The 23,002-nt window shown below is 34.5% G+C and overlaps 1 protein-coding gene across 6 annotated transcripts in view; it reads right to left on the bottom strand.

Moving 5' to 3' along the window:
* Positions 1-22,495, bottom strand: part of LOC148954523 (2-oxoglutarate and iron-dependent oxygenase domain-containing protein 2-like) — a 119,674-nt gene extending 97,179 nt beyond the window's left edge. The window contains exon 1 of one of the 6 annotated variants that reach the window (XM_089086570.1): positions 22,283-22,495. In XM_089086570.1, the coding sequence (XP_088942696.1) occupies positions 22,283-22,418 (136 nt within the window). In that variant the 5' untranslated portion in view covers positions 22,419-22,495. Of the gene's footprint in view, positions 1-19,722; positions 19,742-19,811; positions 19,894-22,282 lie in introns of those variants that run through there. The other 5 variants (XM_089086569.1, XM_089086571.1, XM_089086574.1 and 2 more) reach the window with 5 other exon arrangements.
* Positions 22,496-23,002: the final 507 nt, after the last annotated feature.

The raw sequence follows: 23,002 nt of genomic DNA, 5'->3' as shown, positions 1-23,002 counted from the left end.
AATAATGCTAAAATAGAGCCACAATCGCAAATTGAATGTTCATGCATAGTTCGCGGTTTGAATCTAAGTCTAGTTTGTTATACCGATGACGTGTTTATGCCTAGTCGGACCATTTCGCGCGTCGAGGAGAATTTTTAAATTTTAAATAATGAGTACTAGAAAATTGGTCATAGTGTCAATGCAGCCATGTCTGAGATCGTTCTTTTTAATGGGAAGGAATCGACCGATGTATCTATTAGACTTGGTGGTACTACCGTTCAGCCAGTGACTTTGTTAACTTATTTGGGCCTCCCTGTCGGAACTTCCGTGCGAGCTACCCGCTTGCTCATAGTTAACCACCTGCAAAAGCGAATTTCGGCGTCATATGGCAACATTGTGGCAAATAAACTCCGTTTTAATCGCATGATTTTAAATAGGTTGTATAACGCAACTACGCTGCCACATATTCTGTATATTGCACCTTTCTGGAGAATGCTCCAGAAATCTGACATTAAGCGAATTTGGTCTTACTACTTTCGTTATGCAAAGTATTTGTTGAGATTACCTTTGTGGACGCGTAACTCATATATTAGTCTTCCTTATAAAGTTACAGAATCATGTCAGGCCGTTAGAAAACAGATCGACAACTTTAACCCAAGACTGTCGCGCGAGTGGTCGTCCCTCCTGCGGCAGTAGTTTCGTTGTATTGCTTTTAAGTACTTGTTCAGTATTTTTTTTTTTTTTTTTTTTTTTGTATTATGTTGTACTCCGTCTTTTTGCTTTTTTGTAGTGACGGGTTAAAAAAAAAATAAAAAAAAAATAAATAGGTTTTGTGAACAGTTAGCAGCACTGATTTTAGTGAAATTTTAGATATGAAAGATGACGTTTCTGGTGCATTTGATCACATGATGGGGATTGTACAGTCATAATGATAAGACTTGCCCAGTGAAATGTTTGAAACCAAATAAGGATGAGCCCAGGAAGCCCCCAATAACTACGGAAATTCTTGAACCGTCAGATAAAAGAAATCAATTGTAAATGGATTATTTAAATGACGAGTGTGCCAAAAAACTGAAAGAATTCAAAATAACACGCAATAAAGTGAACTCAATGAGAAGAAAAGCTAAAAAAGAATACTTTGCTAATCAACTGAGTTTAAACAAGGATAATACTAAAGGAACTTAGAAGGTTATTAATGATCTATTGGGAAATAAAAAAGAAGCCCCAAATTCGCTACTGATTCAAGGAGAAACTGTTAATGATGGTACAATTATTACTAATATATTTGCTAAGTTTTTTTCAAGTTTTGGCCAAAATGCACAGGTGGAAGGGCTGATGACTTCTAATGATGATTTCCTGAACTATGAATTTGTGGATGATAGAATAACTGGAAGTGAAATTGAATTTCAGCCTTGTACTGGAGACGAAATTCTGAAGGTTGTGAAAATAATCAAGTATTATAGTTGATTATTTTCAAAATCTTCAGAATTTAGTCTCCAGTACACGGCTGAAACTCAATTTCACTTCCAGTTCCTCTATCGTCCACAAATTCATGGTCCAGGAAATCATCATTAGAAGTCATCAGCCCTTCTGTGTTTCCTACTTCCCACTTCCATGTTCCCTACTTTAAATTTTAATGTGGAAAAGAATGCAACAAGAGAGAGTGTTCCTCACTAAAAACAAACTTACTTACGTGAAACTTAAGTGTCAAATAAAGTTACGTGAAACTTTGACTTTGTCAAGTCAAAGTGGTTTTCAAGTTACGTTTACTCAAAAATTTGGAAGGGCCTAGCCTTTTCCCTTTAGAAAAGACCTGGGCCATACGAGGAGAGGGGATGAGCATTGAATTTAGATTATTTTCGAATTGTTGCAGTAGTTGGGATTTTCTGAAAAAGAGGGGCAAGGGGCAACAATCATTAGGAAAATTTTCCCTTGGAAAATTTAGGAAATGTCAGGACAATGTTAACTGTGCAGCCATGATTATGGAGTTAATTTCTAATGATTTCAATTATACATAACGTAGTTTAGGTTTTGTAAGGGTCACTCCACGACGCACGCCTCGCAGCACCTGGTTCAAAGTGTAAACTGTAAATCTTTTTCAAATAGTTTATAACTTACTTACGTGAAACTAAAGTTGTTTTCTTCGATGTTGACTCAGAGGGAACCTGAAAAAAATATATTAAATATTAGTCATATGCTTAAGAACAATCTTTTTAAAATAATTTATAACTTAATGACGTGGAACTAGAGTTGTTTTCTTCCATGTTGACTAAAGGAACTTGGAAGGTTATTAATGATCTATTGGGAAAGAAGAAAGAAGCTCCAAATTTGCTATTGATTTAAGGAGAAACTGTTAATGATTACACGATTATTAATAATATATTTGCTGAGTTTTTTTCAAGTTTTGGCCAAAATGCACAGGTGGAAGGGCTGATGACTTCTAATGATGATTTCCTAAACTATGAATTTGTGGATGATAGAATAACTGGAAGTGAAATTGAATTTCAGCCTTGTACTGGAGACGAAATTCTGAAGGTTGTTAAAATAATCAAATCAAATTCAGCAGGGATAGATGGAATTAATCTTAAGACTTTTAAATCAGTGATGTGTAATTTACTACCATGTCTCGTCCACTATCAGTTCTTCTATTACTGTACCATACTAATGTTGCGCCTTATATTTCTTATGGTTGTGTTCTTTGGTCTAGTAATTTTTATGCAAATTTTAAAAGAGTGCAGATTCTTCAAAATAAAATAGTATGTCTTCTTGGTAGTTATGTATAAAATGTGAACGATACCGCATCGTTTTTTTAAGAAATTACGAGTGCTTAATATTGGTCAGATTCGCGATTATCAAGCTGCTGTTTTGCTTATCGATGCTTGAATGATCTAAGTCCTACAGTTTTTACTGATTTTTTTTTCGCGTAAATTGTTCACTACACAGTAATGCGAATGGGAAGGAGGATAATTTTGTTGTTGAGTACCGAGACACCACACGTGCAGGTTTTGGAATTAGGTATTTAACTCTGGCTATTTCGAATGATATCCCAGCTGGCATTCGGGAGGCAGAACACATTGGGTCATTTAAAGTAAAGTTTAAGAAACATTTATTGGGAGAGGGTAGTTTTTTTTTTAGATTTTGGTATTAATTGTAAGTTGAGTGTTTTTGTCCTTTTTTTGTTTTTTTTGTAAATGATTCTTGTTATTGGTTGAGAATTAGAGGATTGCAGCCGTCCATCATCAGGCTTTTCGAGCCTTCCCCTGGTGGTTGTGTGTATATGTAGTGTATTTTGTAATTGTTATCAGAATAAAATAATTTCTAAGTTCTTATAAATTATTTAACAAAAGATTGTTCTTAAGCATATGACAAATATTGGATATTTTTATCTTTCAGGTTCCCTCTGAGTCAACATGAAAAAAAAACTTTAGTTTCATGTAAGTAAGTTATAAATTATTTTTAAAAGATTGTTCTTAAGCATATGATTAATATTTGGTATTTTTCTTTTACAGGTTCCCTTTGAGTGAAGAAAACAACTTTAGTTTCACGTAAGTAAGTCATAAAGTATTTGAAAAAGATTGTTCTTAAGTATATGATTAATATTTGATATTTTCCTTTTTCAAATTCTCTTTGAGTTAACATGTAACAAAACAACCTCAGTTTAGCGTAAGTAAGTTATAAATTATTTGAAAAGGATTGTTCTTAAGCATACAAATAATATTTGATATTTTTCTTTTTCAGGTTCCCTCTGAGTCAACGTGGAATAAGACAAATTTAGTTTCACACCAGTAAGTTATAAATTATTTGAAAAAGATTGTTCTTAAGCATAAATAAAAAAAGAAGTTTTTTCAACATAGAAATTAAAACGAACAAAAATTATTACGCATATGAGGGGGTTCGCCCAATAGTCAATACCTTGCTCTTTACACTAAAGTTCGAATTTTGTTCCAATTCTTTAAGAATGACCCCTGAATCCCAAAGGTCGTTTAACTAGAATAATTAAACTTTAAAAGTTTAGCATAAAGAGCAAGGTATTGACTAGGAGGGAGAGGAACACCCTCATACACGTAAAAATTTCTGTTCGTTTTAAGTTTTAATGTTGCTCTGTACTTTCAGTTGCAAAATACAAAATTTGTAGCGGATGGGTTTGGGGAAAAGAGGGCGTAGGGGAGGGGGGCTAGTTGCCCTTAAATCTCTTGACTCTTAAAAATTGAACTAGAACTTTCAATTTCCGTCCCTTTCATAAGAACCATACATGCCTTTAGGGCATAACTAAGAACGCCTTCCCCTGGGCCCTGGGGGGTTGTATTGACATCGGAGTTTTTCTTATCTGACCTTTCAACTATTTTTTTTTTAACAAAATGTCTATCTCAAAATTTTCATTAGATGGGTTTGAAAAAAGAAGGCGTGGGGAGGGGAGGCTAGTTGCCCTCGGATCTCTTTTGACTATTAAAAAGTGAACTCGAACATTCAATTTCCAATCAAATAAGCCCTCTCTGAAGTTTATACGAGCATCCCTTTCATAAGAACCATATATGCCCCAGGACATAACTTAGAACGCCTGCCCCCGGGCCCTGGGGGGGGGTGTATCAACACCTGAGTTGAACTTTCAATGTTCTAAACACTCAGTTGAACCGCACCTGAGTTGAACTAGAACTTTCCATTTCCAATCAAACGAGCCTTCTCTGAAGTTTATATGAGCATTCCTTCCATAAGAATCATATATGTCCCCAGGGTATAACTTATAACCCTTGCCCTGAAGACTGTGGGGAGAGTGTGCTACCCAAATATATAATTTCTAGAACTTTCAACTATATTGAACAAGATGGCTATCTCAAAATTTTGATTGGATGTGTTTGGAGAAATGATGGGCGTGGAAGGGGGGTTAGTTGCCTTCCAATCACTTTTGACTATTAAAAAGGGCACTAGCCATTCAAATTTCCAATCGAATGAGCCCTTTTTGAAGTTTCTACGACAACGCTTTCTATAAAAAAACTTTATATGCCCCCAGGGCAAAACTTACAACCCTTGCCCTGAGGGCTGGTGGGGGGGGGGGGTTGTCATCCTCAAAGACCTAATTTCCAGAACTTTCAACTATGTGTAACAAAATGGCTATCTCAAAATTTTGATTGGATGTGTTTCGGGAAAAGGTAAGGTTGAGAGGGGGGTTAGTTGCCCTCCAATCACTTTCAACTATTAAAAAGGGCAGTAGCCCTTTGAACTTCCAATCGAATGAGTCCTTTTTGAAGTTTCTACAACAAAGCTTTCTACAAAAAGCTTATATGCCCCCAGGGCATAACTTACAACCCTTGCCCTGAGGACTGTAGAGGGAGTGTCCTCCTCAAAACCATAGTTTCTATCTGGAAATCAACTATGCAGAACAAAACGGCTATCTCAAAGTTTTGATTGGATGTGTTTGGGGAGATAGAGGGCGTGGAAGTGGTGTTAGTTGCCTTCCAATCGCTTTTGACCCTTAAAAAGGGCACTAGAACTCTCGATTTCCAATCAAATGAGCCCCCTTTGAAGTTTACACGACGACCCCTTCCATATGAAGTGCCTCTGGGGCAAAAAAATAATATAAAAAAATAAAAATAATAAAACATTGGAGCTGTATGGCCTTTACTATAGGCAACACTATAGCATTGCCTCTGATTTCGGATAGTTTTTTAAATACTGCTGGGAAATCCAGCACCCCTTTCATAAAAAACTCGTTTCCCCTATGAAAATTTCCTCCTTGGAAAGATCCTTCCTCATAAATCCCTCCCCCCACCCCCAAACCAGAAAAAAATCCCCCCTGAAAACGTCTGTATCCTTTCCAATAACCAATACTATATCATAGGCAGCGCAATAGCGCTGCCTAAGTAAAGAATGATGTTGGCACAATGTTTTTTTTTTTTTTGGTTTCCATACCAGGGCACTTCGTATCAAAGGAGTTGTCGTAGAAACTTGGAAAAGGGCTCATTCGATTGGAAACTGGAATGGCTAGTGCCCGTTTTAACAGTCAAAAATGATTGGAAGGCAACTAAAACCCCTTCCATACCCACCATTTCCCCAAACATATCCAATCAAAATTTTGAGATAAGCATTTTGTTCAGCATAGTTGATTCCCCAATAAAAATTAAATTTTTGAGGAGGACACTCCTCCAGAGCCCTCAGGACAAGGGTTTTAAGTTATGTCCTGGGGGCATACAAGAACAATGTTGGCAAAATGTATTATTTATTATTTTTTTTTTCCTTTAGACCAGGGCACTTTGCATCAAAGAAGTTGTTGTAGAAACTTCGAAAAGGGCTCATTCAATTGGAAATTGGAGTGGCTTGTGCCCTTTTTAGTAGTCAAAAGCGATCAGAAGGCAACTAACACCCCTTCCACGCCCACCATTTCCCAAAGTACATCCAATTAAAATTTTGAGATAGCCATTTTGTTCAGCATAGCTGATTTTCACATAGAAATTATGTTTTTGAGGAGGACACTCCCCCACAGCCCTCAGGGCAAGGGTTGTAAGTTATGCCCTGGGAGCATATAAGGTTTTTACAGAAAGTGTTGTTGTAGAAACTTCAAAAAAGGTTCATTTTATTGGAAATTCAAAGAGCTAGTGCCCTTTTTAATAGTCGAAAGTGATTGGAGGGCAACTAACTCCCCTCTCACGCCCACCTTTTCTCCAAACACATCCAATCAAAATTTTGAGATAGCTATTTTGTTTAACGTAGTTGAAAGTTCTGGAAATTAGGTCTTTGAGGATGACAACCCCCCTACATTTCTCAGGGCAAGGGTTGTAAGTTATGCCCTGGGGGCATATAAGTTTTTTTATTGAAAGTGTTGTCATAGAAACTTCAAAAAGGGCTCATTTGATTGGAAATTGAAATAGCTACAGCCCTTTTTAATGGCCGAAAGTGATTGGAAGACAACTAACACCCCTTCCACGCCCACCATTTCCCCAAACACATCCAATCAAAATTTTGAGATAGACATGTTGTTCAACGTAGGTGAAAGTTCTGGAAATAATACCTTTGAGCAGGACACTCCCCCTGCAGTCTTCAGGGCAAGGGTTATAAGTTATGCCCTGGGGGTATATAAGGTTTTCATTGAAAGCTTTGTCGTAGAAACTTGAAAAGGGCTCATTCGATTGGAAAAGGGCTAGTGCCATTTTTGATAGTTGAAAGTGATTGGAGGGCAACTAACACCCCTCTCATGCCCATCATTTATCCAAACGCATTCAATCAAAATTTCAAGATAGCCATTTTATTCAATGTAGTTGAAAGTTTTGGAAATTAGGTTTTTGAGGATGACAATCCTTCCCCTTCAAAACCCTCAGGGCAAGGGTTATAAGTTATGCCCTGGGGGCATATAAGGTTTTTATTGAAATATTTGTTGTAGAAACTTGAAAAAGGGTGCATTCAATTGGAAATTCAAAGGGCTAGTGCCCTTTTTAATAGTCGAAAATGATTGGAGGACAATTGACCCCCCTCTCACGCCCACCTTTTCCCCAAACACATCCAATCCAAATTTTTAGATAGCTATTTTCTTCAATGTAGTTGAAAATATTGGAAATTAGGTCTTTAAGGATGACAACCCCCTCCCAGAGCACTCAAAGTAAGGGTTGTAAGTTCTGCCCTGAGGGCATATAAGGTTTTTTATAGAAAGCATTGTCATAGGAACTTCAAAAATGGATTATTTGATTGGAAATAGAAATGGCAAGTACCCTTTTTAATAGTCGAAAGTAATTGGAGGGCAACTAATCCCCCTCTCACACCCACCATTTCCCCAAACACATGCAATCGAAATTTTGAGATGGCCAATTTTTTCTACATGTTGAAAGTTCTGGAAATTATGTCTTTGTGGATAACAACTCCCCCACAGCCCTTAGGGCAAGGGTTGTAAGTTATGCCCTATGGGGAATATGAGGTTTTTATAGAAACACTTGTCATAGAAACTTCAAAAAGGGTTCATTCGATTTGAAATTGAAACGGGTAAAGCCTTTTTTTAATAGTCAAAAGTGATTGAAGAGCAACTAACCCCCTTCTCATACCTATCATTTTCCCAAACACATCCAATCAACATTTTGAGATATCCATTTTGTTCAATGTAAACTGAAAGTTCTGGAAATTAGGTCTTTGAGGGTGACAACCCTCACCCTGATGTATTTTTCATTAAGATTCTATGACTCTTAAGGGGTGTTTTCTTCTTTTTTCGAAAAGAAGGCAAATTTTCTCAGGCTTTTAATTTTTGATTGGTAGGACTAAACTTTATGAGACTTATATATTTGAAATCAGCATAAAAATTCAATTCTTTTAATGTATCTATTGGTATCAAAATTCCATTTTTAGAGTTTTGGTCACTATTGAGCTGGGTTGCTCCTTACTTACAGTTTGTTACCATAAACTGTTTGATACTGATATTTTTTCCTTAAAATCTTGATATTTTTTGGATTATTAAAGTAAAAAAAAGTAAAAACACTTGAAATGTATTTTGTTTTCAGTAAGGTGCAAATTATGTTCTGTCTTGAGAAGGCATGGAGTTTGTCAGCCCTAATCAAGTTAATTTGTGCTTGTTTGGGTTGCATTTATTTACTGATGGTGATTTGTGGTGATTTTATGCTTGGAAGATTGTTTTAATTTATTTCTGCTCATTTTTGGTTTAAGCTCTTTACCTTTTTTTGAAAAATCGATTTTGTGGAAAAAGTTTAATTAATTTTGGCTTGTTTTTTTTATTGACATAGTCTTTTTCATGGAAAAAAAATATATTTTATATGTTTTCATTTTTTTCTATAGGAATCCATAGTTTGGCAAAAAATTGGTATATTGGAGAAAAATTTTCAATAATTTTTAATCCTGACACAGATAATATTGTTTAATTAATTTTATATCTCCTCAAGTTGACCAAAACAATAAAACTTAATACAATTCTAAAAAAAATTTGGATGTGAGTGGGGGCTAGTTGCCCTCTAATTGCTTTTGAATCTTCAAAAAGGCACTAGAACTCCTAATTTCCAATTGAATGAGCCCTCTCCAAAGTATATACAACCACCCCCTCCAGCCCTTTTTAATAGTAGAAAGTGATTGGAGGGCAACTAACCTCACTCTCACAACCATCATTTCCCCAAACACATCCAATCAAAATTTTGAGATAGCCATTTTGTTCAACATAGTTTAAAGTTCAGGAAATTAGGCCTTTGAGGTCTCTTTTTTATTTTTTAATTAGGTCTTTAATATATAAAACCTTATATTTTAATAATGGGCAACTAGTGTAACTTAAAGCCCTTTTCCTGAGGGTTGTTGTAAAAGTTGTAGTAGCAGCAGTATTAATAGCAATAGTAGCAGGTATATGTTGCCTTTAGTCAGTTGAATATCCCACTCATGACACTCCAGAATGTTCATCTCAATATGGTAAACCATTACAAAAAAATCATAAGCCACTTTATTATATGGTCAAGACAATCAGCCCATAGCATAATCCTAGGAAATGATGGTTTTATGTTTAAAAGGGTAAAAAGAAGGGCGAATCTAAAGAATAGGAGCTCTCCAGAAGGAAACATGCTAGAACAAAAGGAGAGACATTTTTAGATTGCTAATTTTACACTCATTTTTTGGTTTTGTTTGTATTTTTGACAATTCATCCCCATCCCCCCCTCTCTCTCTTATGATCTCATTTAGCTCTAGGCTGTATAAAAACTACAACAAACAAACAATGAAATTCTTACTTTATAATATGCAATAGGGTAAAGGCACCAATTATGAAAAAAAAAACTTCTACTCCAGAGGGCGTAATTTAAAGACTTGGCTTGAAAAGGGTTTCAGTATGTAGGAAAAACATCTAGGAATCTAAGCATTTGAATAGAAGTTTGAAGCTTTTATCAGAAAAGGGTACAAAACTCTGATTTTCTTAAATTAGAACATTTTCACCAACAAATTCAACACAACAACAAAAATTACCTGTTTTTGACACAAGTAAGAACCCAACTTGACATGTGTTAAAATACTTGGAGAATGCTTGTGGGCAGAACATAGTGCATTCAATGAGCATATTCTTATTTCTTTGTTTTTTCTTTCTTTTTTTCAACTTTGTTTAATGTGTAAATGTATAAAACACTATTCAGATAGTAGAAGCAAAAAACTGACAAAATTGTTTCAAGAATAGGAACAAAATTAGATTATCATATGGAGTGTAATTGGGTGACCTAGGTCACATGACTCTTTTCTTTTTCTTTCCGCAATGTTGCATATATGCCACAGGAATACCATCTCCAAACACTATTCAAATGGCCCACTTCCTGTCAGCTTTAACAATGAAGCAAAGATTTCTTCATTGTTCACAGTGAAAATGTTGTCAACATTTGGCCATTTCAAAGTATGATCCGTCATTGTAATCCACTTTAAAAAATTGGTTTGACTATTGTTTGTCTGGAAATTCCAGAACCCTTGAAATATGAATGTCCCACTTAAGATTATTAGGAATAGTGACATCAAGGAGTTTAACATATTTCACTACCATTTTGGGTGGGATAGGGTCCACAAAAATGAGAGTGGATTTCAAGAGTTTTAAAAAGTTTATTGTCATTATATTTGACTTTGTGGAATTTAGCCCAATTTTATATGTAAACTTTTAGGTTCATCCAAAACATGGGTTAGGATTTCAAGGGGGTTACTTTTGATATTTCTATAACAAATTTCAAGGATCAGCAAGTCATCTACACATTAACGTCTTTGTGGGAATCCCTTATCAGTTCCATTAATCATTACTAGGTATAAGAGTGGTCCCAATAAGGTTCCTTGAGTAATTCCACACTAAGTAGGGAGGGATTCAGAGAAAATATTTTTGTATTTTACAATAAGTTGGGATCTATTTGAAATAAAACATAATAACAAAATCTACTTAGAGAGGGTCTACTTCAAAGTTATTCAGTGATAAATGAAATAGGTTGTTGCAATCAAACAAGTCAAATTCTTAAAAATATGAACTGGTATGAGGCCAAGCAGTATTTTCTCAGATGATGAAAAAATCTAGCATCTGAAAGTAAAAACTACAATTTAAAAGAAAGACCCTTTTTAAAATGTTTTTCCAAGTGTTTATTTCTAAATATTATTAGAAATAATAATCATGAAAATCTCTTGTTCTGAAAAAGTACCAGTAATTTGACAAATATGTTTTTTTTTCAGAGGATCCTGGAAATTTGATGCCAATTATTTCTCATCTGTTTTACATGTTCAGTGAAGTTTCAACAATGTCACCTATATTTTGATAGCACTTGTTGCTGTCTGCCAGAAATTTTGACAAGGTTACAACAACATATTTGTAAAAGAAATAAATCCCTTGATAGAAGCCAATATTTAAATTTGAGTTTGACTGAAGAAACATTTTTAGTTGGCCTGGTATTCTGCTACATCAAACAAGAATTTTCAATGCTTGGAATTTTCAATGCTTTTGACAGTGTAATATTAGTTGCCATTTCAATTTAATTTTATCAAAAAAAAAGCTGATGTGGCAACATTTCAGAAAAGATCAAATGTATCTTGACACAGGCATCAAGTGGTACATTCACTTTATTCATAAGTCAATAATATGATTTGGTAAATATTTACCTATTTTTGCACATTAGAGGGGTAGAGGGAAATTTTAAACTTACCTCTCATTTGCATCAGAAATAAACTTTACCCCTACTCCCCTAATGTGCAAATATATACCTGAATTGGTATATATAGGCTAGCAGTGGGGTTAAAATTCATTTCTGACAAAAATAATTGTTATATTTGGAAAGAGCATAAAAAAGGCATCAATTAGTATGTTTACTTGATTTGTAAGTCAATAATATGAACTACCAAAAATTTACCAAATTCAGCACTATTTTTGTCAACAGCATTTGAAAAAACTTGAAATGGTAGGGAAAAGGTTTGAATTGAAAATCAAGAAGTGTTTTGTAGGTCAGGTTGGGTTATAACTTTTTTGTGTGGTTACATAAATGAAATAACTTTGGGGCCCCTTTAGGGGCTCAGGGTGAGCCATGTTTGACTATTAAAGTCATTGGATCTTTTTACTCTAAGCAACAAATATTGTCATTAACCTTTATATAGAAAGTACTATAAAGTTAAACAAAATACATAATTGTGTTTCCTTTAAACATGGAGAATGATATAAAGTTTTCTGTATTACTTTTTAAACATCAAATTATTACAGAGAAGTATGAATAAAGTTATACATAAGACATTTTGGTTTTCTTATTTCATATATGATCCACTAAAATGTTATACAGAAAAAATTATATCAGCCTACCCTACTGATACATAGAGAAAACAACAAAAAGTCATACAGATGGTTTTTTATAGCCTAGGCATACAGGATTTCATATATAGAGCAGCCTAAATAAAGTCATACAGAAGACTTTTTAATATATCATTCTACTATAAAGCATTATGAATAAAGTCATACAAATGACTTTTTATATCTCCTGCTATTATAGAGCAAACATAAATAAAGTCATACAGGCTTTTTAGACCTCATACTATTATAGAGCAAACATGAATGAAGTCCTACATATGATTTTTTATGCCTTTCTTTTATAGAGAAAACTTCAATAAAGTCATACAGATGGCTTTTTATAGCATAGGCCTACATGATTTCATTTATAGAGTAGCCTGCTATTATAGAGCAAACATAGATAAAGTCATACAGTTGACTTTTTAATATATCATTCTACTATAAAGCATTATGAATAAAGTCATACAGATGACTTTTTATACCTCCTGCTATTATAGAGCAAACATAAATAAAGTCTTACAGATGACTTTTTATACCTCATATTAGTATAGAGCAAACATGAATAAATTCTTACAAATGACTTTCTGTTGTTTTCTATGTATCAGTGGGGTAATATAATTTCTTCTGTATGACATTTTAGTGGATCATATATTAAATAAGAAAACCAAAATTTTTTTTGTATAACTTTATTTGTATTTCTTAACAATAATTTGATGTTTAAAAAGTCATACAGAAGACTTTATATCATTCTCCATCATTTCTCTAGAAATAGAAATATATAATTACAAACAAACAAGGTATAAAAAGTCATTTGTAAAGCATAGCATATATTAAATATGTAACCTAACCTGACCTAGGTACCTTTTTCTCCCCCTAAACCCCCAAAAACAACAGTTTAAATATTGTCAACACATTGGAAATCATGCTACGCATTAATTACTGCATAACAGTGTCTTGAATTAACCCATACAAAATGGGTGTTCTGTTGTATCTCCAAATTGACATATATAAAAGAGTGCATTTAACATAAAAATACCAAGTTATCTGTAGGACTTGTTCATGTTTGCTATATAATAGTACAAGGTATAAAATATCATCTGCATTACTTTATCCATGTTTGCTCTATAATAGTGTAAGATAGGCCTATAAAAAGTCATCTGTAAGACTTTATTCATGTTTTCTCAATAATAGTAAGATATATAAAAAGTCATCTGTATGGCTTTATTTTTGCTGGCTCTATAATAGCATAAGGTATAAAAAGTCATTTTTATGACTTTATTTATGTTTGCTCTATAAAAGAATGAGGCATAAAGTCATCTGTAGGCCTATGACTTTTTATGATTCTACATAATAGGAGAAAGCAAGATATTGTCTTCTGTTTGACTTTATACTGCATTCTATATGAGACTAAATGACAATTTTCTATTGCTCAGATATAAAGAAATTTTTTTCTATATTGTCATAGCCTATGTAGGTAACCCAGGGGCTCAAGATGCAATTTGTAACAGAAGCACTTATTGTATTATGAGAGAGCATGAAAAAAGGCATCAAATGATGTAGGCTATTCACAGTAAAGTTCTACCAAATCATATTATTGAGTTAGGACAAAGTGAATACACCATTTGATGCCTTTTTTATGCTGATTACAAATATAATAATAACCTCTATTAGACATTAATTTCAGCCCCCCCCCCTATGTATGCCCAGTCCGGGTTTGGTTAGGGTAGGTATATATAGGGGGGGGGGGCTGAAATTAATTTCCAATAGAAATGATTATTATATTTGTAATCAGCATAAAAAAGGCATCAAATGGTGTTGTGGTCAATCAACACAACAGCAACCTTATAAGAAAATCGAAATATATTTTCTTGTGTTATTATCGCTTCTATTCAGCAGTTGTACCAAACCTATCCTGCTCAAGTCATCCTCAGGGCTATACTGTGGTGTTTATCCTCCCCATAGTATAGTGCAGACGGTTTGATATCATCTATTTTCCCTTCTTGCTTAGTTTTATATTTGTGTTTAAAGCTTTTTCCAATAGGCAATGTTTAGAAGTCCTCCAAAAAAAAACGTCCCCCCAGATCCCAAATCAAATTCAATAGTGCAAGATACCCATCCTGGCTGGTCAAGCACATTATCTGAAAGTTCTAATGATAGATCCAATTCGGAGAATAGGACAATGATAGATGTAGATCCTAATGCAACCATAAATGATGATAATGGGTTTCAAGAGGTCCTTTCTAGAAGCTCTAAAAAAAGGAAAAAAATCTCCCCAATTAAAAGCATTTTCCCTCTCCCTGCCCAAGATCCTCCCTCCAAAAACTTGGGAATTTACCTTAAAATTACTCCCACTACCCCCTTTGAAATAAAAATGATCACTGCAATAAGAGTTGCAATTTTTAAATCGCTAAAATCAATGTTCTCTCTTAACATTAACCGTGATGGATCTCTACTAATAGCTGTAGAAGATCAGAAATCAGCAGATACAGTAATTAACCTTAAATCCCTTCTGATTATCCCAATTATTGCATCTAATTGGAACCCAAAACAATGACCAACAAAAATTGAAGTTTTTAATGTTCCCCCAGAGATATCTACTCAGGAGTTAAAAGAAGGCTTCTCAGATAGGGCTGGAAACAAAATCCCAGTTGAGGATGTTACCCAACTTGGAAAACCTAATTCTACTGGCCTAAAAACTAGTAGATCCTTCTTATTCACACTAAAGTATAAAATTGATATCCCAGAAAAATTATTCCTATTTGGGCAAATCAAACCACACAAGGAATACAAACCTAAGCCTATTCAGTGTCAGAAGTGTTTCAAACTGAGACACACGACAAACAAATGCAATGAAATTCTCTAAGAGTGTAGTAATTGTAAATCTTTCCATCCTAAAGAGCTGACAACTTGCAACAACACTCAGCCTACATGCATCAATTGCAAAGGCCCAAATGAATCTACAAATAAATCATTATGCCCTGCATACAAGAAAAGAGCTCTAACACTCCAAATATCAACAGAGAAGGCCATCCCATACCCCTTTGCAGCAATGGAAGCAAATGCTGCCCAACAATACCAGATAAAGCCTGTAATGAAACCAACCAACACCCCCAAGTCAAATGCCCCAAATGCATCAAGCGCCCCATATAAAACAATATCTTCTAAGCCCCCTTGCTCAAATCCCTATCAGAAGGAATCACCAAGCCAGCAAGTCTCGTTTTCCTGTGAGATGAGGCCAGCCTGGCCCTTCCTCCCTAGAAGAAACAAACCAGAAACACTACCAGGAATCAATCCCTTAACCACCAAACAGGATGCACTACCAAAAATGCAATCCCCAAATATATGCTTATTCATTCTAAACTGTAATGCAGTTCAGGCCATGAACTTACATCAACTACAGAAAATAAAAATTATTGCAGAATTGGCAAAAATCTACATCCCAGATGATATGCTCATTCAAGCAAAAAAAGATATTGCTTTACTTTTAACAAAGCTGAACATTGATACACAGTCATATGAAGAATAAATCAACAACACAACATTTATCAATACTCCAATGGAATGTAAGATCACTCACATAAAATAAGCTAAATGAACTAATATCATTTATGAATAATAATTCCATTAATATTGCTTTCCTCCAGGAAGCTCATTGAACCCAAAATCAACAAATTAAGTCTCTGGGATATACTACCGTGAGAAAGGATAGATCTTCAGAGAGAAAAGGATGTTGTGTAGCTTTATTAGTTAATAATAATATAAAATTTTGTGGCATAAATTTTCCAGATTTTGAAAATGATGTTGATGTAATTGGTATAAGTGTTTGGCTGAATAATTTAAAAACCTACATAATAAGCTTTTATAACCCTAATGGCCAAACTACAGATGCCAAGGATTTCTTTAATTATATAAATAATTCTAATATGTTAAAAAATATCAGTATTTGTGATGATTTCAATGCCCACAGCCTTTTGTGGGGGAATAAACCAGCAAATAAAGCTGGTAAATTTATTGAGGATATGACCTCAAATAATAATGAATTATCTGTTGCTACCCCTCCAAACCTGAATACATATTTTAACCCCAAAAGTGGCAAATTGTCCACAATTGATCTACAAATTGTGTCTTTAAATTTGTTGAACAAAATTTACATAAATAAAATTGATAGTCTATATACAGACCACTTTGCTATAGTTTGCTCCCTTAATGAACCTGCTGAAACTTCATCTCATACCACCAAATATATCAACACTAAAGCAAATTGGTCTATTTTCCAAAATAAGCTAAATGATGAAATTACAAGTTTCACCCAAAGTTCATGCATTTCTAACACAACAGTTGACACACAAGCTGAAGCCTTGACATCTTTACTAATAAATACAGCTAATCATGCTATCCCCAGGACAACACCTAAGAAAACATTCCCTAAACAAATTCCTAAAGCATGGCGGACAAATGAGTGCCTAAATAAATGGAGGATAAAAATGGCAGCTAGGACAGAATTCATAAAAAAAACACCACCTACTACATATTTAAAAAAATTACAAGCAGAATCTAATCTAAAAAAGACTATAATAGATGCTAAATATAAATACTGGAATAATTTTGCAAATAATCTCTCCAGAGAAACGCATGAGCCAATTATACATAAAGTCATAAGCCACATATATGGGAAAAAGACTTCTCCCAACCCACTCCTGTATGAGCTTTTACATAATAATACCCATTATGACAATGATAATGAAAAGGCTGACCTATTTGCAACTGTTTTTGTTAATAAGCTAACATCAAATAATCAAAGCAAACTGTCCACAATTCCTATGAACCTTAGTTACCATCCGTGCCCAGGATCCGAGTACATAACTAATCCATTTTCAATCCATGAATTAAATAATGCAATACATCATATTAGGTCCAAAACTAGCAGTATCTATGACAATATACACCCTACATGGATAAAGAATCTCACACCTTCATACAAACAAGAACTGCTAAATTGTTATAATCACGCTTGGGCATCTTCTAGGTTCCCCAATATATGGAAATGTTCGTCCCTCCTACCAATCCTAAAGAAAAATAAACCAAAAGATAACCCTGAGTCTTATAGGCCTATAATGATTACACCTGTGATGGGGAAAATAATGGAGAAAATGATTTATCACAGACTCCTCTGGTTTGTTGAGAAAAATAACATGATCCCACACACTCAAACTGGATTCAGGAAATACCACTCCTCAACAGATGCTTTCATTTTGCTAACAAATGCAATAAATGAATCTTTCTCAAAAAATAACATCCTAGTAGCAGCTTTCCTAGATTTTGAAGGAGCATATGACAATGTGAACCACCAAATCCTTTTAAATAAACTTGCAAACCTTGGAGTACCTCCTAAGCTAGTATCACTTGTTAAATCCTTCATAGAAGTGCAAAGTTTCATTGTTTGTGTTGGTTCAGCCGCTTCACCCCAAAAGACAATATCCAAAGGCCTACCTCAGGGAGCAGTCCTCAGTTGCCTCCTATTTGCCCTATATCTCTAGGACATGAACCTACCCCACACGAATCTACAATATGCTGATGATCTGGTGCTATGGTCATCTGGCAACACCTTTCAGATAGCACAGTCAAATCTGCAAAAGTCACTTTTCCAGTTTGAAAAATTCACTCAACATTCAGATTTACCCATTGCACCCACCAAGTCAAAAATAATCCAATTTCACCAGAAGCAAAACCATGTTAATGCAAAACTAACTCTAAATAAAACAACTATTCCAGAAGATAATCATATTAATTACCTAGGTCTCATGCTTGACCAAAAACTTAATTTCCACCTCCAAATTTCAAACACAATAAAAAATGCTATAGAAAAGCAAATATACTAAAAAGACTTCTTTCCACACCCTGGGGTTGTAAGGAGAAATCCTTACTCCAGTTTTTTAAATCACATATAAGACCCCATATTGACTATAGGCTCATTGTCTATGGTGCATGTGCAAAGACCCAGATGCAAAAAATTGAAACAACACAAAATGATATAATACGTCTCATATTTGGTCTTAGGAAACCCACAAGCACCAAGTTTCTGCTTATGGAGAGTGGATTAACAACAATAAGGGAGAGACGTAGCTTTCTCTTGATAAAACATCTTACAAAAATTGAATCAAATAGCTCACACACATTACATAATTGGTTAAGAAATCCAGCCATGTATAGAGGTATTGCAGATGAGTATGCCAATATTCAAAAGAAGTTCCCTGTACCAGCAAAGTCTATTGCACCTACTTTGCCCCAATCCCCTCCATGGAATTGATCATCTCCCATAATAAATACTGATTTTTCAAAATGGAATATATATTTAACCCCCATAGCTTTTGTTAAGAAAAAATTTGCAGAACTTAATACAATTACATATAAAAATAACTACCAAATGTTTGTTGATGGGCCAAAAATGAAAGAGAAGGTTGCAAGTGGTGTTTTCCTTCCTCACCTGAAAATTGCAATGGGCAAGAGATTATTTAATAATTATCTATAATGTCTGCTGAGTTAAATGCCATAATCATGGCATTAGAACACCTTAAGCAAAACCAATCTTTGATTGAAAATTCGAATAATATTATCATCTATTCTGACTCTTTATCAAGCCTTGAGTTGTTGGCCTCAGCTCCTCAATATAAGTTGGACATTGACACTTATCATTGTCTCAGTATTATTGATAATCTTGCTTCAAATGGTATAAAAATTTACTTTCAGTACATTCCTAGCCACTCTGGCATAAGCGGTAATCATCAGGTTGATGAAATAGCAAAAAATGCTATAAATATTGACCAGTCAAGTGGGAGACCAATCCCAATTAGAGATATCTACCAATGGAGGCTATCAGATATTAATTTTAATAAGATTAATCCTATCCTTTCCCCCTTTCCCAATAAGTATCTTTCTAAAATTTATCATAGAATTCGTTCTGGAACAAATGGACTAAATTTCCTTGCATTCTCATATAAGCTTTCTAATTCAAGTGGTTCAATTCCCCTGTCCCCTCTTTGCAGGCATTGTAATATGAATAATGAAACAATTGACCATTGCCTATTTGAATGTAATATGCTGACGTCTGCACAACATATCTTGCTTTCTAAACTGTTAAAATATTTCAAACATCACAAATCCAACTGTCAGCCAAGAGCCAAGCCAACTATACCTGCACACAGAGCATAGAAATTGACATCTATCATCCTATATTTGAATTCCTAGGGTCGAAAGATCTGCTGAAAAATATCTGAATATATCTAATAAATATGAGGCAATCAAGCCAGTAGCTCTGTAGCCCACACAGTGAAGCAAAAGGAAAAGGGCTAAATAGTATTACTGAAAAGCCCGCCTGCTGTTAAATAGAAGAAGAAATGGTGTATTCACTTTATTCCTAACTCAATAATATGATTTGGTAGAACTTTACCGTATTCACTTTCATCCTAGCTAAATTATAGTACCACATAGAAATTTACCCATAACTGAATAGTAGGCTAGGCTAGTAGACTACCATTTTGTTATTAGTGATTTTTTCATAGGAAACAGTGGTACATTAATGTCATACCATTGAATGGTATCCTACTTACTGATGAGTATTCAAGAAAAAATTCTTCATTACTGGTATACTTTACGTGCTGATTAATTTCTTTCACAAAAATATTTGTTCTCAAGAAGCAGTTCTTCTTCTTCTATTTAACAGCAGGCAGGCTTTTCAGTAAAACTATTTAGCCCTTTTCCTTTTGCTTCACTCTGTGGGCTACAGAGCTACTGGCTTGATTGCCTCATATTTATTAGATATATTCAGATATATTTCAGGAGATCTTTCGACTCTAGGAGTTCGAATATAAGATGATAGATGTCGATTTCTATGCTCTGTGTGCAGGTATAGTTGGCTAGGCTCTTGGCTGATAGTGGGATTTTGTGGTGTTTGAAGTATTTTAACAGTTTACAAAGCAAGGTATGTTGTGCAGACGTCAGCATATTACATTCAAATAGGCAATGGTCAACTGTTCCATTATTCATATTACAATGCCTGCAAAGAGGGCGACAGGGGAATTGAACCACTTGAATTAGAAAGTTTAAATGAGAATGCAAGGAAATTTAGTCCATTTGTTCCAGAACAAATTCTTTGATAAATTTTAGAAAGATACTTATTGGGAAAGGGGGAAAGGATAGGATTAGTCTTATTAAAATTAATATCTGATAGCCTCCATCGGTAAATATCTCTAATTGGGATTGGTATCCCAGTTGGCTGGTCAATATTTATAGCATTTTTTGCTATTTCATCAACCTGATGATTACCACTTATGCCAGAGTGGCTAGGAATGTCCTGAAAGTAAATTTTTATGCCACTTGAAGCAAGATTATCAATAATACTGTGACAAAGATAAGTGTTGATGTCCAACTTATATTGAGGAGCTGAGGCCAGCAACTCAAGGCTTGATAAAGAGTAGGAATAGATGATAATATTATTTGAATTTTCAATCAAAGGTTGGTTTTGCTTAAGGTGTTCTAATGCCATAATTATGGCATTTAACTCAGTAGACATTATACATAAATTATTAAATAATCTCTCGCCCATTGCAATTTTCAGGTGAGGAAGGAAAACACCACTTGCAACCTTCTCATACATTTTTGACCCATCAACAAATATTTGGAAGTAATTTTTATAGGTAATTGTATTAAGTTCTGCAAATTTTTTCTGTACAAAAGCAATGGGGGTTAAATCTTTGTTCCATTTTGAAAATTCAGTATTTAGTATGGGAAATGACCAATTCCATGGAGGGGATTGGGGGAAAGTAGGTGCAATAGACTTTGCTGGTACAGGGAACTTCTTTTGAATATTGGCATACTCATCTGCAATACCTCGATACATGGCTGGATTTCTTAACCAATTATGCAATGTGTGTGAGCTATTTGATTCAATTTTTGTAACATGTTTTATCAAGAGAAAGATGCATCTCTCCATTATTGTTGTTAATCCACTCTCTATAAGCAGAAACTTGGTGCTTGTGGGTATGCTAAGACCAAATATGAGATGTATTATATCATTTTGTGTTTTTTCAATTTTTTGCATATGGGTCTTTGCACATGCACCATTGACAATGAGCCCATAGTCAATATGGGGTCTTATATGTGATTTATAAAACTGGAGTAAGGTTTTCTCCTTACAACCCCAGGGTGTGGAAAGAAGTCTTTTTAGTATATTTGCTTTTCTATAACATTTTTTTATTCTGTTGGAAATGTGGAGGTGGAAATTAAGTTTTTGGTCAAACATGAGACCTAGGTAATTAATATTATTATCTTCTGGAATAGTTGTTTTATTTAGAGTTAGTTTTGTATTAACATGGTTTCGCTTCCGGTGAAATTGGATTATTTTTGACTTGGTGGGTGCAATGGGTAAATCTGAATGTTGAGAGAATTTTTCAAACTGGAAAAGTGACTTTTGCAGATTTGACTGTGCTATCTGAAAGGTGTTGCCAGATGACCATAGCTCCAGATCATCAGCATATTGTAGATTTGTGTGGGGTAGGTTCATGTCCCAGAGATATAGGGCAAAAAGGAGGCAACTGAGGACTGCTCCCTGAGTAGGCCTTTGGATATTGTCTTTTGGGGTGAAGAGGCTGAACCAACACAAACTATGAAACTTCACACTTCTATGAAGGATGTAATAAAGGATACTAGCTTAGGAGGTACTCCAAGGTTTGCAAGTTTATTTAAAAGGATTTGGTGGTTCACATTGTCATAAGCTCCTTCAAAATCTAGGAAAGCTGCCACTAGGATATTATTGAAATTCATTTCCAATAGAAATGATTATTATATTTGTAATCAGCATAAAAAAGGCATCAAATGGTGTATTCACTTTATTCCTAACTCAATAATATGATTTGGTAGAACTTTACCGTATTCACTTTCATCCTAGCTAAATTATAGTACCACATAGAAATTTACCCATAACTGAATAGTAGGCTAGTAGACTACCAATTTGTTATTAGTGATTTTTTCATAGGAAACAGTGGTACATTAATGTCATACCATTGAATGGTATCCTACTTACTGATGAGTATTCAAGAAAAAATTCTTCATCACTGGTATACTTTACGTGCTGATTAATTTCTTTCACAAAAATATTCGTTCTCAAGAAGCATTTACAACGAGCAAATAATGTCATTCTCTTCTTCTTCCTTTTAAATTATGGAATTATATGGTTTGGATTCTGGTGTATATAGGAAGTTGGAGTTAACCCAGGCATGGGATTGATCTGGATAGTCAAGTGTGAGCTCCTTATGGCTTAGCAAAAATTCTCCAAAAATTAAGGTAGGTGCATTATATTACCCTATTATCTCGCTAGTTTGAATCTATGCAAGTGCAGCCATTTGTGCCCTATTTTCCAAAAAATATATTTTCACATAAGAATTTTTAAGGTCTCTGTTAGGTTTAATAGAGTGGCTTCTGAATTTGCAACAGGGCTTTCTCAGGACAACAGTAGCTCACACAAAAGGATTTCAGAGCAGGTGTTTCGTTGGCATCTATCTTTACCCAAATTACTTTAATGTCGCAAGATGAGATAGCAATTGGGAATTCGTTAGAATATTTTTATGCTTGTTCGAATGAGCCCTGGTTCTAAATGGTTGCTATTTTGGGTAAAGAAAAAACACAGATGAATCCTTGACAACAAGCACTGTCTACTGAATAAAAAGGAAATAGGTTCACTTTTAACAAGATTGCAGCTATTGCTGTTCCTTAACGACTGTG

The sequence above is a fragment of the Artemia sp. Qi Xiang Cuo genome, chromosome 3, assembly GCF_049724085.1.
Source record: "Artemia sp. Qi Xiang Cuo chromosome 3, ASM4972408v1, whole genome shotgun sequence".
NCBI classification, from domain to species: domain Eukaryota; kingdom Metazoa; phylum Arthropoda; class Branchiopoda; order Anostraca; family Artemiidae; genus Artemia; species Artemia sp. Qi Xiang Cuo.
The sequence above is the reverse complement of the archived record's forward strand: the minus strand, read 5'-3'. Positions and strand labels throughout refer to the sequence as shown.